The sequence below is a fragment of the Eurosta solidaginis genome, chromosome 2 (genome assembly GCF_040869045.1).
Source record: "Eurosta solidaginis isolate ZX-2024a chromosome 2, ASM4086904v1, whole genome shotgun sequence".
Classification (NCBI taxonomy): domain Eukaryota; kingdom Metazoa; phylum Arthropoda; class Insecta; order Diptera; family Tephritidae; genus Eurosta; species Eurosta solidaginis.
This window is the reverse complement of record NC_090320.1, coordinates 168,553,332-168,572,469: the sequence shown is the minus strand read 5'-3', so window position 1 is coordinate 168,572,469 and position 19,138 is coordinate 168,553,332. Positions and strand designations below refer to the sequence as shown.

General features: G+C 38.3%; 1 protein-coding gene across 2 annotated transcripts in view; it reads left to right on the top strand.

The window, feature by feature from the left end:
- Positions 1–10,866, top strand: part of LOC137240318 (acylphosphatase-2) — a 459,684-nt gene extending 448,818 nt beyond the window's left edge. The window contains exon 4 of one of the 2 annotated variants that reach the window (XM_067766383.1): positions 10,664–10,866. In XM_067766383.1, the coding sequence (XP_067622484.1) occupies positions 10,664–10,778 (115 nt within the window). In that variant the 3' untranslated portion in view covers positions 10,779–10,866. The remainder of the gene's footprint in view (positions 1–10,663) is intronic. The other variant, XM_067766384.1, reaches the window with a different exon arrangement.
- The last annotated feature ends 8,272 nt before the right edge of the window (positions 10,867–19,138 follow it).

Below are 19,138 nucleotides of genomic sequence, written 5' to 3'. Positions count from 1 at the left end.
AAAACATGCTTGGTGTACCTGGACGACATCATCGCATTGGGCAAGAATTTTGATGAACATCTTAAGAACTTGGAGGAAGTTTTCCAGAGAATAGCTGGCGCTGGTCTGAAGTTAAGTCCCAAAAAGTGTGCGCTGTTTAAAAAGGAAGTAAATTATTTGGGTCACAAGGTAACGACAGAGGGCATCAGTACTGCAAACGAAAAGATAGAGGCTGTAAAGGATTGGCCAAGACCACAGAACCTACATGAATTGAGAAATTTCCTTGGGCTGTGCACATATTACCGCCGATTTGTACCAAATTTTTCCAGCGTAGCCCATAGCCTCCATGAGCTTACCAGAAAAAAAAAGCTTATGAATGGAAGAAGGAGCAAGAAGTGGCTTTCCAAACATTGAAGGAGCGTTTATGCACTGCCCCAATGTTAGCATATCCGATTCCAGGAGCAACATTTATTCTAGATACAGATGCGAGTGGATATGCTATAGGAGGCGTTTTATCACAACTGGTCGATGGACAGGAGAAGGCAGTTGCATATTACAGCCGTTCGATTGGAAAACCAGAGAGGAACTACTGCGTTACGCGGAGAGAGCTGTTGGCATTGGTAGAGTGCATTAAACATTTTCACAAATACCTCTACGGCCAGCGATTCCGTGTCAGGACAGATCACGTAGCGTTAAAATGGCTTCTGCAGTTCCGTAATCCGGAAGAACAACTGGCACGGTGGATCGAGCGACTACAAAGCTATGACTTTTCCATTGAGCATCGGAAAGGTAGTACCCATGGAAATGCCGATGCAGTGTCACGAAGACCATGTAGTTGGGAATGCAAGCACTGTTCAAAGGCCGAGGCTAAAGAAGACATTATAGATGCCCGGCTAATGACTATAACGTGTACGGATGAATGGGACAAGGAACAACTAAGAAAGTGTCAGCTAGAAGATACAGATCTGTCACATGTTATGCAAGGGCTCGAATGAAACGAAAGACCAAGCAGAGAGGAGATGACAGCAGAGAGTCGTATTGCGAAGACATATTGGGCACAGTGCAACAGTTTAGAATTGATATCCGGTTACTTAAATCGAGTATGGGAGAGTGAGGATGGTCAATGCAAGAAGAAACTGATAGTTGTTCCCAGAAAGAGGATTCCTGACGTGCTCAGCGAGCTGCATAATGGTCCAAGTGGAGGTCATCTTGGAATCACGAAGACACTCGAGAAAATTAAGCAGAGATTCTATTGGGTTGGTTGCCGTCAGTCGGTCACCGAGTGGATTGCCAACTGCGAGGTATGCACCAGAGCGAAATGGCCCAAAACCCGAAGTCATGGCCAGATGAAGCAGTATATTTCGGGTGCACCATTTGAAAGGATCGCCTGGATGTCGCAGGTCCATTTCCTACTAACAACCGCGGAAACAAATACGTATTGGTGGTTATGGATTATTTCAATAAATGGCCAGAGGTATACCCAATCCCAAACCAAGAAGCAGAAACAGAAGCAGAAGTGGTTAAAAACGAATGGGTTGCAAGGTATGGTGTACCAATGGAGTTACATTCTGAGCAAGGCAGGAATTTTGAATCAGCTGTGTTCCAAGAAATATGCAAGAAGTTGGGCATTCGAAAAACACGGACAACTGCATTGCATCCTCAGTCCGATGGTATGGTGGAACGTTTCAATAGAACTTTGGAGGAACATTTAAGGAAAGTAGTAGACAAGAACCATAAGGACTGGGATACACACATATCATTATTCTTGATGGCCTACCGATCGGCAGTACATGACACAACGGGCCAAACTCCCGCAAAGGTAATTTTTGGCAATGACCTTCGACTGCCAGCTGATTTGAAGTATGGGATAGATGCCGATGCGGAGAGGAATGTCAAGAAATCCACTGGTGTCTTGGAAGAAGAGCTGAGCGAGATACACGATCTAGTAAGGCAACGAGCAAAGATTATGAGTGACAAGATGAGAGCGAGGTACGATAAAACAATTAATTCGGAAGGTTTTTAGGAAGGAGATTTGGTGCTGCTATACAACCCACAACGAAAAAAATGTTTGTCCCCGAAGTTGCAGTGTAACTGGGAAGGCCCATACAAAGTTGTAAAACGGATCAACGATGTAGTGTACCGCATTCAAACCATTGGCAAACCACGAACCAAAATGAAAGTGGTTCATTTGGAGAGGCTAACAGCGGTTAGATCGAGAGATTTGTCTGTTCGGGTCGATCAGACTTAGGTGGAGGGCAGTGTTACGAATATTTGCAACACTAAGGGGTACTGCCATCTCTAAGCCGATGCTAAGCAGTGACTGTACGCACATCAATAATTCAATCATTATGTCTACACATATGTACGTACGCGCAGCGAAGATGAGATGCCCAAACACATGCAGACATCTTATTGAGATGCTCCTAGGCAATTATAATTGTGGAAGTGTCGCTCACACATACAAGCGCATGGCGTGTGAGAGAAGCTATACAAATTATACATCTGTAGTCGTAGCTGAGAAACCAACTAGTAAGTTCTGGAATGGAAAAGCCTAGAAGTATGCAACTAGGAAATCAAAGAGCATAAAAATGCGAGAACAGTAGAGGCGAGAATTCAGTTTCATTTGAGCTATCAATCAGTTTGGTTATTAAGCCAGCTAGTTGCAAAGTATAAGTGTTATTGTGAAGTACTTTAATAAAGGCCATTTTGCATTATTAAATATTGGAGTTATTTATTCAACAGTTTAGTGATTCGAACTTAGCAGAGGGTTGCAAATAAGAGGATTTGCAAGTAAATTCGTTACAGTACGATATGGGTATCAAATGAAAGGTGTTTATGAGAATTTTAAAAGGGAGTGGGCCTTAGTTCTATAAGTGGATGCCTTTTCGGGATATCGTTATAAAGGTGGACCAGGGTTGACTCTAGAATGCTTTGGTACAATATGGGTATCAAACGAAAGGTGATAATGAGTATTTTAAAAGAGAGTGGGCCTTAGTTCTATAGGTGGACTCCTTTTCGAGATATCGCCATAAAGGTGACAAGGGGTGACTCTATAATGTGTTTGTACAATATGGGTATCAAATTAAAGATATTAGTGAGGGTTTTAAAAGGGAGTGGCGGTAGTTGTATATGTCAAGGCGTTTTCGAGATATCGACCAAAATGTGGACCAGGGTGACCCAGACCATCATCTGTCGGGTACCGATAATTTATTTATATATGTAATACCACGAACAGTATTCTTGCCAAGATTCCAATGGCTTTTGATCTCGCCCTGAAGAACTTTTTCATTTTCTTATACTTAATATGGTAAGTGCCACACCCATTTTACGAAGTTTTTTTCTAAAGTTATATTTTGCGTCAATAAACCAATCCAAATACCATGTTTCATCCCTTTTTTCGTATTTGGTATAGAATTATGGCATTTTTTCGTTTTTGGTAATTTTCGATATCGAAAAAGTGGGCGTGGTCATATTCGAATTTCGACCGTTTTTTATACCAATACATAGTGAGTTCAGATAAGTACTGAGTTAGTAAACTGAGTTTAGTAAAGATATATCAATTTTTGCTCAAGTTACCGTGTTAACGGCAGAGCGGAAGGTCAGACGGCCGACTGTGTATAAAAACTGGGCGTGGCTTCAACCGATTTCGCCCTTTTTACAGAAATAAGTTATTTTCCCAGAATCTAAGCCCCTACCAAATTTCAAAAGGATTGGTAAATTTTTGTTCGACTTATGGCATTAAAAGTATCCTAGGCAAATTAAATGAAAAAGGGCGGAGCCACGCCCATTTTGAAATTTTCTTTTATTTTTGCATTTTTTGCACCATATCATTACTGGAGTTGAATGTTGACATAATTTACATATATACTGTAAAGGTATTAAATTTTTTGTTAAAATTTGACTTAAAAAATTTTTTTTTAAAAGTGGGCGTGGTCGTTCTCCGATTTTGCTAATTTTTATTAAGCATACATATAGTAATAGGAGTAACGTTCCTGCCAAATTTCATCATGATATCTTCAACGACTGCCAAATTACAGCTTGCAAAAATTTTAAATTACCTTCTTTTAAAAGTGGGCGGTGCCACGCCCATTATCCAACATTTTAGAAATTTTCTATTCTGCGTCATAAGTTCAACTCACCTACCAAATATCATCGCTTTATCTGCTTTGGTAATGAATTATTGCACTTTTTCTGGGCGTGGTTATCGTCCGATATTTTTCATTTTAAATAGCGATCTGAGATGAGTGCTCAGGAACCTACATACCAAACTTCATCAAGATACCTCAAAATTTACTCAAGTTATCGTGTTAACCGACAGACGGACGGACGGACGGACGGACATGGCTCAATCAAATTTTTTTTCGATACTGATGATTTTGATATATGGAAGTCTATATATATTTCCATTCCTTTATACCTGTACAACCAACCGTTATCCAATCAAAGTTAATATACTCTGTGAGCTCTGCTCAACTGAATATAATAATAGTCGTTAGCTCAAGCTTATTATTTATTGTCTCTTTTACTCTTAATAACTTTGTAACTATTGTAAGGTAATTCACTCTAACGCATATGTAAATGTATGGTTCATCATGTCTCTTTAATAATAGATACTATTCGTTCTTACGCATGTGCAAACATGTATCGAGTGCTTTGTTAAAAATGTATGTGTACTGATATGTCAGACCAAAGACGATAAATATAATAAGAGCCGTCACTCGTTATTTTTTAGGCATTTACTTGATGTAAACTATGAGGTAGTTGCTACTTTTTTTTTGGACGAGATGTTTATAAATGTCTTCTATACATTTTCCTGGGGTATTTGTGTTTATTTTTCCGACTGTATTTAATTAATTATTTAATTCTCTTTCCAAAAAACACGTTTGCATAAATGACAACACCGTATGGATAAATGAAAGGCAATTCAAAACTGTCCCTCATAAAACAAAAGTAGCGACTACCTCACAGTTTACATCGAGTAAATGGCCAAAAAATAACGAGTGACGGCTCTTATTATATTTATTCTCTTTGGTCAGACAAGCTTCGAGGAAAGATGAGGTTGTTAAGTGAAATCGGACGAGTTATTTAGTTAGCAGTTATTTAATTTATGGGCTACAAATTCTCAGACGTAAGATTGTCCCGTCGCCTGCAACAAATATAAACATTTTTTTTCCTTCTTTCTTTTGGCCATATTAAACCAAAAACTGAGTAGAAAACTGGGTGAAATAATAAAGCTATAAAAAGAAGTTCTCGAAATAAACTAGAAAAGCTGTGTGGAAAATAATTGACGTAGGACACTGAATTGAAGCTAAGTAATTATATAAGACAATTGAAATAGTAAAGCTATAAAAAGGAGTGTTCGAAATAAAATAAAGAGCAGTGTAAAAACATGGAAGATCAAGATCTTTCAACTTATAGTATGATAGCAAAACTATGCGACACTGAACGAAATATTCATTGGGACAATGTGGTGGAAATTGTTGAATACACTTTGAATAATACCATTCACCGAACAATAAAGCAGCATCCAAGCATAATGCTGTTTGGTGTTAAACAACGAGGAAAAGTCGTAGATTTGCTTAGTGAAGAACTGATAGAAGAAGGAGCCAAACCCGCCCAACAAAGTCATAGAGAGATTAGAGCACAAGCTGCAGAAAATTTTGATTCAACGGCGGGTGTAAGTAGAATGTTAATTCCTAAATTTAAAGGACCCTATAAGATTTCAAAAGTTTTACGTAATGACCGATACGTTTTGGAGGATATGGAAGGTTTCCAACAGTCCAGGATACCATATAAAGGAGTCTGGGCTATTACAAATATACGACCATGGCTTAATAAAAGCACAAACTTAAAAAACACTCAAGATCAGGGGATCTAATGTTCAGAATGGTCGAATTGTAGCAAGTTAGCCCATTTATATGTTGTAGAAGCATGCATATACTATACGTATATAAATAAGTGGTACCACAGTGTTAATTTAAATAATAGTCGTTAGCTCAAGCTTCTTATTTATTGTCTCTTTTACTCTTAATAACTTTGTAACTATTGTAAGGTAATTCACTCTAACGCATATGTAAATGTATGGTTCATCATGTCTCTTTAATAATAGATGCTATTCGTTCTTACGCATGTGCAAACATATATCGAGTGCTTTGTTAAAAATGTATGTGTATTGATATGTCAGACAAGCTTCAAGGAAAGATGAGGAAATAAAGTTCAGTTGTTAAGTGAAATCGGACGAGCGCAGTTATTTAATTTATGGGCTACAAAACGTGCAAATTTTTTTCCTCCACGTGTATGAGAAAATAGAGATTACCCTTACTGCAAAATTTCAGACCGGTAAAAGATGTAGGCACCACCTTTCAACCGATTTGCCAAGGGTTTCTTCCAGGATAGGAGGTGGCAAATAGGTTCTTTTTGGGTCGGGGCGTTGCCTGCTTTCATAATTTGAATATTTTATTTGAATACACTATGCAACATATTTTGGTGCAATTGCTCCTTCTTTGAACCGACTTGCCAAGGGTTTCTTCCAGGATAGGAGGTGGCAAGTCGGTACTTTTGAGGTCGGGGCGTTGCCAGCTCTCATAATATGAAAATTTTATTTGAATACACTATGCAGCATATTTTCGCCGAAATTTAACTTTTCTCGACAAATTACCACGATCCTGCCAAGCTAGGATCTGGCAAGTCCACTGTTTGAGGTTGCCTCAAATACCAGTAAATAAGTTATACTGTTCCTATTTGAATACAACATGCAACATGTTTTTTTGCAGTGGTGTAGTGTTGCGTGGAATTCACCTCACCAACGTTCATATTTTACTGGCCCAAATAACCACTATGAGTTTATTCGCATTTGCCAAACCGCCCAATATATCGATTCGTCATACCACCCAGCTTATGTGCGGATCATATTGACAATATATAGGTAACTACAATAAAGTGCTGACAAACAATCATTTATTATGAAATCATGTATTTCTCAGTATGTAAACATTAATGTAATTATTTATGTCTAGGTTAAGAACTTTTGTATAAATAGAAATGAATTTCTTTAATAAACGAAGAATGATAATTTAACGCTACTCATCAGCATTTCTCTTCATTTACATTCAACATTTATTACATGGCGATCCTGCCAGTTCAATCCTTAAGCATGAAGTTGCTGATCTAGCAATGCAAAAATGTCCTACTGGAAGAGATCCTGCCAAGTTTCTTGAAAAGTAATGGCAACAAACTGGTTCGAAGCTAGAGGATATTCCATTCTATAACTGGTATAAACAAATACAACAAAAGCATTGGAAACCAGAAGAGATTTTATGAACTTTCAACAACCAGAAGAGATTTGATGGACTTTCATCAAAATAACAGCAACAGCAATTGGCAGCCTAAAAGATGTGGAATACAAAATTGACCAATAGACTGGCAGCAAAAAGGAAAGCAGTTAGCAGCATAGAGAAGTGGAATAAAAAATTTACAATTAGACTGGCAGCAAAAGAAAGAAGATTCAAGAACGACTGGCGGCTGTTAGCCTTAAATAAGTATATTCAAGATTTAGAATCAATTGAGCGGCCTTAACCATGAGCAAAAACTTTTGCTTTTGCTTAGGATTTTTTTTTAAAGTAGGACTTGTAATTAATTGAAAAAATATAATGTAAAAAGCTACCTTGTCAAAATATAAAGAAAAAAGTTTTGAAAAAAAAACAAGTAGCAAGAAAATTAAAATGTGTTATTAGAAAAAGAAAATTTCAAATATTAAAATCTAACACGCTATCATTGAAAATGGCATAGAAATTGATTTTTAATATTTTGTAAATTGAAAAAAAAAATTACATTAAAATGCTAAAAATCTTAAGCTAAACAAATTTTTCCAACAAAATTTTTCTTATACTTTTATAATGTCAACTAAATATGGAAAAAATAATAAAAGTAAAATGGAATGCATAGGATAAAGGATAAAATAAAAAAATTAGTTAAAAATTAAATTTAGCCCCTTTCTCACAAAAGTAGAAAAATAATATTTGAGAATTTCAGCATGGCTTGGTGGACAAAGATAGCACACGGCATAATGATAGCATTAGCCGGATATGAATTAGGAAAGGAAAATTCAGGAAACTCAGAAAATAAAGAAACAGAAAATAGAATATTAAAATATGAACCACCAGCTCAACCAGAAACAAAAGCTGCTCCAAACATTCCAGATGTTTGGCTAGCAGTTTTAATCTGCGTAATCGTACTATTGACCATTTCAATAGCTACGTTACTAAAAACCTATATGAAAATTAAATATAGGCAGCTGAAAACCGTACCAGACCGTATCTAAAATTCTTTTATCCAATTCAAGGAAGAGCAGTAGACAATTAAAAATAAACCTTCGTCACATAGTAAACCCTAAAATGTTCCAATCAACAATAAAGACAGTTTCATTACCCCTGTATAATTCAGCTGGGAAATCAAGAATTTGCACAAATTTCTTTAAAAGCTCCTGGTATCATTGAAGACAAAGATAATCAGGTAGTTCTTATGGATGTTATCAAGGCTGTCAAAGTAGAAAATTTATACCACAGCCCTGATAAAATTCGTGTCAGTGTATATATGCAAAATACAAAAACTATAAACCCACCCCTTAACAACAGCAAGAATGAAGGAAAGTAACGAAGAGAACCTTAAAATATATGTGAAACGCTATATAAATTTGCAACAACGAGACATGTCGGGCTCCTTTTCATAGAAAAATGGTAGCGTAAGACAAACAAGCAACCTGATTGTTAATGATAAGATGGACTTAGGACAATTGCTTATCAGGTTGTGCATGCAATTAAGGACTTCTACAGAATAAAAGCACAGTTGTCCTGAGGACGAATTGGTGAAAAATAATTTAATACATACTGCAGTAGGCGAATTTATAAATTAAAAAGCTACCCGAGTTCTCAAAGATCAAATAATTGCATTAACTCTAAAAGTTATGCAAGTGACAAATTGCGATAAAACACAAGAAATTCTTCATAAAATCATTACTATTCTGTCCTGGAGGCCGCCGCAGAAATCACATGACATATAAGATCAAAAATATTGCTGAAAAATGCGACAGACATAAAGATATGAAAATTTTTGCATCCACTGTACCTTCCTTCTTAACCATCACCTGAACTACTTCTACTACTATAAACTACCTTGCTCCTCCATCAATTACAGGTCTTCAATTTTCAGTATCATTAGTTACAGATTTTTTCTTAATTAAACTTCCAAATGAAATGAAATAACAATGAAAAATCTTTGTTTAATAGAAATAGTAAGGAAATCTAAATCATTTATTAGTTGATAGAAACACTACATTAGAGAGATAACTATAAGTTGCCTGGGTCTCATCTAAGAAAATCTCACTATTAAAGAGGTCATAATTTCATTTATTAGGAAAAATATTTTTACGTCAACCCCCGGTAGAATATAAAATATTAATAGGAAAAATATTTTTACTCTAACCCTCGGTAGAATAGGAAATTTAGTTAACTAGGGAAAAGGCCCCCGTAAGTTAAGTAATAAGAAAATTTATTTACCTTAACTTATCTACATAGAAAAATTTCGATAGGAAAATAGTTTTGCATAATTTACTAAATAGAATGATAGAACCAATAAGGATAAGAAACTAATTTAAACTAGTACAAAACCTTCAATAATAACCAAAATACGTTAATCAAAAATTTTCTAACTATACAAATAAGCATTCCACGTTACTCCCAATAAGCACCAAACAAAAAAAACCAACAATAAAGAAATGTTAACTCAATAAGTGCAAAAAAAAAAAAACATGATATGTACAAATATAAAATAAACGAGAATCAGCATAATATGCACTGTATGTAAAGCAAATGTAAACAAATAAAAGCAAAGAACAAATAAGCAAACAATTCATTACTTTTAGCATCAAGTTACCACTATGACATAAATTACAATGGAATGAAGACAAAACAAAAAGAATGTAAAATTTGGTAACACCAAGCAAGTTGACTGGGTCATTAAACGTAAATTTAAACAACACGGCACACTTATATCAATGACACTAGAGTGACCGTAAATAATTAAGCGCCAAATTATATACGTTGACTCTTGAAAGGCCGGTGGTATAGTGTTGTGTGGAATTTACCTCACTTCGAATGCGTTTAACGTTACAAATATACATACACACAAACGTTCATATTGTACTGACCCAGATAACAACTATAAGTTCATTCGCATTTGCCAAACCGCCCAATATATCGATTCGTCATACCAACCAGCCTTCTCAGGTTCAGCCACCACCCAACGTTGAGTTGCCAAAAAGCAGTGTTACTTAATTTCTTCAATGTATAAGTAAATTGTGTGTTTTGGTGAATTTTGTTGTTTTGGTGAGTTTTTTTGTGACTTTCGCTTACTGGATATCGAAATCATCTTACATACATTGCCACAACTTTTTCTCTAATGGAAAATCCCAAATTTAGAAGTCTGAGATGAGACTGAATTACCGAATTCAGCCATAAGTATACATATCTGAATAGATAACAGAAAGAAGTTTGCCTCTCTGCATTGGCCTCGAATACCGACCTCAAGCTATGTAAATTTGAGACGTATGCTTTACGAGCCATATTGCATTATAACGAGTACCCTTATTGTTTCTAAATTCCAAAATTTGTTTTCTTTCTCTTTATAGGGTAATCTGGCTTTCCAAAGAGGGCTCACCTGGATGTAAAATTGAGAAGTGTGTTCTGCGTAACAGTACAACCATAAATAAGCTGGACTACAAGGATTTTGCAATAAGATTTTAAATAAACATGTCGCAGATTATATCAAAAAAACTTATAGAATGACTTTCAGCTTCAACAAATAATAAATCGCTGTACTTCGAAAAAGGTACTCAAAACGATTTTTGGTTTCAGGATCACGAATCCAAGAGCGGAAATCCGATATTTTCTATAGCAGATATCGCGAAAAAAACATATGATGGTTTAGGTTAGGTTGAACTGGCCGGTCAATAAAAACCTCACATAGACTGAAAGTGTCCATAGTGTTACCAGAATTTGTTTAACGATCAAACACTAATTTCCCCAACAAGGTACCAGGACTTGTTTTTTGAAATAACTCAGTGCTATTGGCGAATAGTAAAAGCGTTCTAGGTCCTAGCTTAATAGCTGACCTGGCGAGCGCAAGACCTTAACACAGAACGTGCTCAACCGTTTATTCGTGCAGACGCACTTCCTACATCTGCCCATCTGCTGTTACTGGCCTAACTTATAAGCATGTGAAGCCAGAAGGCAGTGTCCAGTTGATATGCCCAAGGTGATCCTAAAGTCTTCTCGTTTAAAGATACAAACAACTTTGTCAGTCTATCAAAGTAGGATTTGCTCATGATCTTGGACTGACTATCTATATATATTGACGCAACTACAGCTTAAGCACGCTTCCTCTAAAATTTGTGGTGCTTTCTTCACGGCTACAATTTCCGCCTGAAAGACACTACAGTGATCTGGAAGCCTGCGGGATCTCGGTATACACGTGCATAGTGTGATCCGCCTTTCCAGCACCCTTGCGCCAACCCTCCGGCTCTATTTTGGCCCTAAGATGTCCTTCGAAGCTCAAGTACGGGATCATATAGCCCGTTCTCCCTATATTAGATGGCACTATGCTGCTACGACCATAAGACCTGTACTCAAGCTGCCCGAAGCATTGTTGCGGTTGCTAACGCTATAATTTTGTCAAATAGGTCTGCAGGCGGGATGTGCAGAATGGCATGCAATGCTGCTGTCGGGGTAGTTTTTAGATCTCGCTTTATGCTTAGCATTGATAATCTGCATACTCCCTCAAGTTTTTTGGAATACGTACTTTTTTGTGTGGATGTTTACCAAACAAGAACCCTATAGTTAAGTACGGGCAATAGATACCCAATGCACACATTGCCACCGAGGCTTTCTTCGCTCTCTCTTCAACACTGACTTTCCACCACAACTACTTAGTATAATTCCTAGCTATTTTGTGCTGCTTTTTTCTTGTAGGGTAACCCTTCCAAGCTTAGGCTTAGTTCAATTAGGGACCTTATTTTTCCTAGTAAATAATATTAGATCGGTTTTTTTCCGCTTTGCGGTTAGCCCGACTCCAGATACCCAGGCATGCACATCTTGAAGCGCCTGATCCATCAGAGAGATGATTGTTGGTAGACACCTACCGCTTATTATGACAGAAACTTCATCTGCATACGCCGTGGGTTTGGTGTATGCGACGCTACTCTGTTTACAGATTTTGTGGCCTCGCATAGACCCCATTGCGACATTTGTTAGAGCTGGATGTATTTCAATAGAGTTTATAGTGGGTATGATTGCTCGTTGCGAGACATTGTTGAAAACCCCACAATGTCCACCACAACACCTAGGACATATACAGCAGCGCTTTTTCTATATTCATGACCACCATATGCAATGCAGTATCGACTGTGAGAGCGTTATGCCAAAGAGAATAATGAATGCTTCATTCATGTTTGATTTTATATAAAGAAAAGATGTCAAACTAATAGGCCTGAAGTCTTTCGAGTGCAGATGACTTGTTCTTCCCGCTTTCGATATGAAATCTAATTGAGCCGCTATCCAAGACTGTCGGAGGCGATCAGTTTTATGCAACCCTCAAAGATTATATTAAGTCATTCTACAATCATTCCACCCGTAATCCGCAACATAGCAAGGAATATCCCATGTGGAAACGGCGATTTGAGCTTGCCGAACAGTTTTATCGCCTATTCAATTATGGTATTTTTCAAAAGCCCTGCTACTGCTTTCTCCGTACAGTGAAGTGTAGTTGTTGTTACATAACTCTTTCGTCTCCAGATGGGAAGTGTGTGTTAAGAAGCGCGTCAAGGGACTCTTCCCTACTATGTGATCATTCCTTGTCCTATTTTATCAGTCCATGGACTGTATTTCTCTTAGATATGACCTTCCCTAGCCTTGCCGTTTCACTATAGCATTCAATGTCCGCCCAGAAATGTTTATATAAAACCTTCTTTGACCAGCTGATTTCACGTTTGCAGATCCTCAACAGATCTCCGTACTCGTCCTAGCACTCCTCGATATCCGCTGCTATTGCCAGCTTAAAAATATCCTTTAAGAAGTCCCCAACTCCTTAATCCAGCATGGTGGCTGTGCCTTTCCCGTGAATCTTCTCAGAGGACAAGCTCTGTTGTACGCAGTTGTCAGCGCCTTTGACAAGAACTTTTTCCACTCTTCCAACTCCTCTGCGGTGGTAACTTCTTTAGGTTGCCCAAGTCTTGCTACTACATATTTATGGAGTTTGTATCAGCCTGTTTCCCTAGGATTTTTCTCCTATCCTTGTTAGAGGGATGCTGAAGCAGATATATGCAAGCTGAGCAGAGCTCAATGTGATATCAAGCACATTACTTGACGTTGGCCCAACATATGTAGGAACGCCAATAGCGACCTGTAGACTACTTTTCATTATATTAAAACAAGTAAGGAAGGTTAAGTTCGGGTGTAACCGAACATTACATACTCAGTTGAGAGCTATGGTGACAACATACGGGAAAATAACCATGTAGGAAAATGAACCGAGGGTAATCCTGGAATGTGTTTGTATGACATGTGTATCAAATGGAAGGTATTAAAGAGTATTTTATGAGGGAGTGGACCATAGTTCTATAGGTGAAAGCCATTTAGGGATATCGCCATAAAGGTGGATCAGGTTTGACTCTAGAATTTGTTTGTACGATATGGGTATCAAATGAAAGATGTTAATGAGTATTTTAAAAGGGGCTGGGCCTTAGTTCCATAGGTGGACGCCGTTTCGAGATATCGCTATAAAGGTGGACCAGGGGTGACTCTAGAATGGGTTTGTACAATATGGGTATCAAATGAAAGGTGTTAATGAGTATTTCAAAAGGGCGTGTGGTTTAGTTCCATAGGTGGACGCCTTTTCGAGATATCGCCATTAAGGTGGACCAGGGGTGACTCTAGAATGTGTTTGTACGATGAGGGTTTTAAAAGGGAGTGGTGGTAGTTGTATAGGTGGTCGCCTTTTCTGGATATCGGCATAAAGGTGAACCAGGGGTGACACTAGAATGCGTTTGTACAATATGGGTATCAAACGAAACGGGCTAATGATTTTTTTTGAAAGTGCGTTGGGCTTAGTTCTATAGGTGGGCACCTTTTCGAGTTATCGCCATAAAGGTGGACCAGGGGTGACTCTAGAATGTGTTTGTACGATATGGGTATCAAACTAAAGGTATTAATGAGGGTTTTAAAAGGGAGTGGTGGTAGTTGTATAGGTGGTGGCCTTTTCGAGATATCGGCATAAAGGTGGACAAGGGGTGACTCTAGAATGCGTTTGTACAATATGGGTATCAAACGAAAGGTGTTAATGCGTATTTTAAAAGGGAGTGGGTCTTAGTTCTATAGGTGGACGCCTTTTCGAGATATCGCCATGAAGGTGGACCAGGGGTGACTCTAGAATGCGTTTGTACAATATGGATATCAAACGAAAGGTGTTAATGAGTATTTTAAAAGGGAGTCGGCCTTAGTTCTATAGGTGAACGCCTTTTCGAGATATCGCCATAAAGGTGAACCAGGGGAGACTCTAAAATATGTTTGTACAATATGGGTATCAAACGAAAGGTGTTAATGAGTATTTTAAAAGGACGTGGGGCTTAGTTCTACAGGTGGGCGCTTTTTGGAGTTATCGCCATAAAAGTGGAGCAGGGGTGACTCTAGAATGTGTTTGTACGATATGGGTATTAAATTAAAGGTATTAATGAGGGTTTTAAAAGGGAGTGGTGGTAGTTGTATAGGTGGTCGCCTTTTCGAGATATCGGCATAAAGGTGGACCAGGGGTGACTCTAGAATGCGTTTGTACAATTTGGGTATCAAACGAAAGGTGTTAATGAGTATTTTAAAAGGGAGTGGGTCTTAGTTCTATAGGTGGACGCCTTTTCGAGATATCGCCATGAAGGTGGACCAGGGGTGACTCTAGAATGCGTTTGTACAATATGGATATCAAACGAAAGGTGTTAATGAGTATTTTAAAAGGGAGTCGGCCTTAGTTCTATAGGTGGACGCCTTTTCGAGATATCGCCATAAAGGTGAACCAGGGGTGACTCTAAAATATGTTTGTACAATATGGGTATCAAACGAAAGGTGTTAATGAGTATTTTAAAAGGGCGTGGGGCTTAGTTCTACAGGTGGGCGCTTTTTGGCGTTATCGCCATAAAGGTGGAGGAGGGGTGACTCTAGAATGTATTTGTACGATATGGGTATTAAATTAAAGGTATTAATGAGGGTTTTAAAAGGGAGTGGTGGTAGTTGTATAGGTGGTCGCCTTTTCGAGATATCGGCATAAAGGTGGACCAGGGGTGACTCTAGAATGCGTTTGTACAATATGGGTATCAAACGAAAGATGCTAATGAGTATTTTAAAAGGGAGTGGGTCTGAGTTCTATAGGTGGACGCCTTTTCGAGATATCGCCATAAAGGTGGACCATGGGTTAAAGGTGGACCAGGGGTGCTCTAGAATGCGTTTGTACAATATGGGTATCAAACGAAAGGTGTTAATGAGTTATTTAAAAGGGAGTGGGTCTGAGTTCTATAGGTGGACGCCTTTTCGAGTTATCGCCTTAAAGGTGGACCAGGGGTTACTCTAGAACGTGTTTGTACGATATGGGTATCAAATTAAAAATATTAATCAGGGTTTTAAAAGGGAGTGGTGGTAGCAGTATATGTGGTCGCCTTTTCGAGATATCGGCATAAAGGTGGACCAGGGGTGACTCTAAAATACGTTTGTACAATATGGGTATCAAACGAAAGGTGTTAATGAGTATTTTAAAAGGGAGTGGGTCTTAGTTCTATAGGTGGACGCCTTTTCGAGTTATCGCCATAAAGGTGGACCAGGGGTGACTCTAGAATGTGTCTGTACGATATGGGTATCAAATTAAAGGTATTAATGAGGGTTTTAAAAGGGAGTGGTGGTAGTTGTATAGGTGGTCGCCTTTTCGAGATATCGTCATAAAGGTGGACCAGGGGTGACTCTAGAATACGTTTGTACAATATGGATATCAAACGAAAGGTGTTAATGAGTATTTTAAAAGGGAATGGGCCTTAGTTCTATAGGTGGACGCCTTTTCGAGTTATCGCCATAAAGGTGGACCAAGGGTGACTCTAGAATACGTTTGTACAATATGGGTATCAAGTTAAAGGTGTTAATGAGTATTTTGAAAGGGAATGGGCCTTAGTTCTATAGGTGGACGCCTTTTCGAGTTATCGCCATAAAGGTGGACCAGGGGTGACTCCAGAATGTGTTTGTACGATATGGGTATTAAATTAAAGGTATTAATGATGGTTTTAAAAGGGAGTGGTGGTAGTTGTATAGGTGGTCGCCTTTTCGAGATATCGCCATAAAGGTGGACCAGGGGTGATTCTAGATTTTGTTTGTACGATATGGGTATCAAATGAAAGGTGTTAATGAGTCTTTTTAAAAGGGAGTGGACCTTAGTTCTATAGGTGGTCGCCTTTTCGAGATATCGCCATAAAGGTGGACCAGGGGTGACTCTAGAATATGTTTGTACGATATGGGTATCAAATGAAAAGTGTTAAAGAGTATTTTAAAAGGGCGTGGGGCTTAGTTCTATAGATGGACGCCGTTTCGAGATATCGCCATAAAGGTGGACCAGGGGTTAAAGGTGGACCAGGGGTGACTCTAGAATGCGTTTGTACAATATGGGTATCAAACGAAAGGTGTTAATGAGTATTTCAAAAGGGCGTGGGGCTTAGTTCTATAGGTGGACGCCTTTTCGAGATATCGCTATAAAGGTGGACCAGGGGTGACTCTAGACTTTGTTTGTACGATATGGATATCAAATGAAAGGTGTTAATAAATATTTGGAAAGGGAATGGGCCTTAGTTCTATAGGTGGAAGCCTTTTCGAGATATTTTTTATTTTTTTATTTATTTATTTATTATTTAAAGTCGACGACAAACTATGGTCGACTGCATAATATAAAACATATATAATTATACAACTCAAAAGATAAAATTTAAGATATATCGAGCTTTCAACAATGTTATATTACAAACAAAGAAATATTAATGAACATTACTATTTAATTTCAGAATATAATAATAATAAGAAATATGAGCAGAAATAAGATCTTATGCCGAAATCTTATACTGGCGGAATGCATCAGATTCCGCTCAGCATGATTTCGGAATGCAGTGGATTCCAATCTCCCTGTTGGAATGCAACAGATTCCAATCAGCATGTCATGGGAATCCGGCAGTGCTAAGAGTAGTGTAATGAGGATACGCCATCACAAGGCATAAAAAAGTAATATGACCTGTGTTGTTGGAATGCACCGGATTCCAATCAGCTCGATGCCTGACCCATAAGATTATACTGCCGGAATGCATACGATTCCGGTCAGTGACTCATGAAAAAGCATCTTTTTTACGTTGTTGGAATGCACCAGATTCCAATCAACACAGTACTGTCTTGTTCCTTCTTAATGATACATGTTGATAAATGTTCCTCCATCCTTAAGCGAGATAGTTCCTGTTTTTTATCGAAGGAATAAAATGCCGGCAAATTAAATTAGCTTGTATCTCTTAAATTAGATAGGCAAGTATTGCATTACGTATAGTGGCAAAAGTACATTCAAGACTTATGCAGCTATACAAGTCATTGTAGTGCGCGCACCAGATAAGAAGAGGATTATTTTTAGCAAAGTTTCGTCGACAAAGGGGTAAATAGAAAGGAACGTAGTGTCTGGATACTCTAGGGGGAACCGCAAAAAACAAGCGGCTGAGGAGGTCCGCGGAATCAATTTCTCCAATAATGAGCTTATGGATGAACAATACCCCCAGTAATATTCTCCGATTTTCCAGAGTGGGTAAGTTAATAAGAAGAAGTCTACTTCTGTATGGAGGAAGGTGGAGACTTGAGTCCCAATTAAGGCCGCGCAATGCAAATATCAAAAATTGCTTTTCAACTGACTCAAGACGCTTTATATGCTTTTGAGAAACAGGGGACCAAACGCATGAGCAATACTCGAGTATTGGACGAACCAGCGATGTGTAAAGAACCTTAGTGAGGTACGGATCATCGAACTCTTTAGCCCATCTTTTAACAAATCCAAGTAAACCCAACGCTTTGTTGGCTATAGATGAAATATGCATGTTAAAATTCAATTTCGGATCAAAAGGGACACCTAGATCATTTGCAATAGATATACGCTCCAAAGGCGTACCATCTATTACATAAGATTTCAATGCTGGCTTCACTCGGTGAAATGTCATATGCTTACATTTAGAGCAATTTAAAGCTAGTAAATTTGTTGTGCACCAACATTGGAACGAGTCCAAGTCGGCCTGAAGAAGATCCAAGGAACTCAAATCGGTAGGACAGTAAGTGTAGCAAAGTTTTACATCATCCGCATACATTATAGTATGGGAATATAATATTGTCTGTGGCAAGTCATTAATGAAAAGTGCAAAGAGCAAAGGGCCTAGATGACTTCCCTGGGGTACGCCGGAGGAAACTCCGAACGATTCCGACAGATTGCACTTGAACAGGACTTTTTGGGTCCGGTTAGAAAGATAGCTTTTCAGCCACATTAATAGGTGAAACGGAAAGCCCAGTAAATCAAGCTTATGAATAAGCAACTCGTGGTTGACGGTATCAAATGCTTTGCTGAAGTCCGTGTAGATGACATCCGTTTGCTTGTTCGCTATAAATCCTTCCATAACTATAGAGGTGAATACAAGCAAATTTGTAGTGGTAGACCTTTGACGAATAAAACCGTGTTGACATGGAGATAAAAGACTAGAACACTGATATTGCAGTTGATTGGTGACAATCTGTTCAAAGACTTTAGGAATGACTGAAAGTTTAGCAATACCCCTGTAGTTTTCAACTTTTGACCTACTACCTTTTTTATGCAGGGGTATAATAAAAGTCTGTTTCCAAAGTGTCGGGAATGACGCAGATCCCAGAGATAGCTCAAATAATTTTAAAATAGGCTCATACATGTTTTCGGCGCAGTACCTAAGCACGCAACTAGGAACACCGTCCGGTCCCGGAGAAAAGGTGGGCTTCAAAGATTGAAGACTCTGAAGAACAATATTACCATCAATAGCAGGATTCCT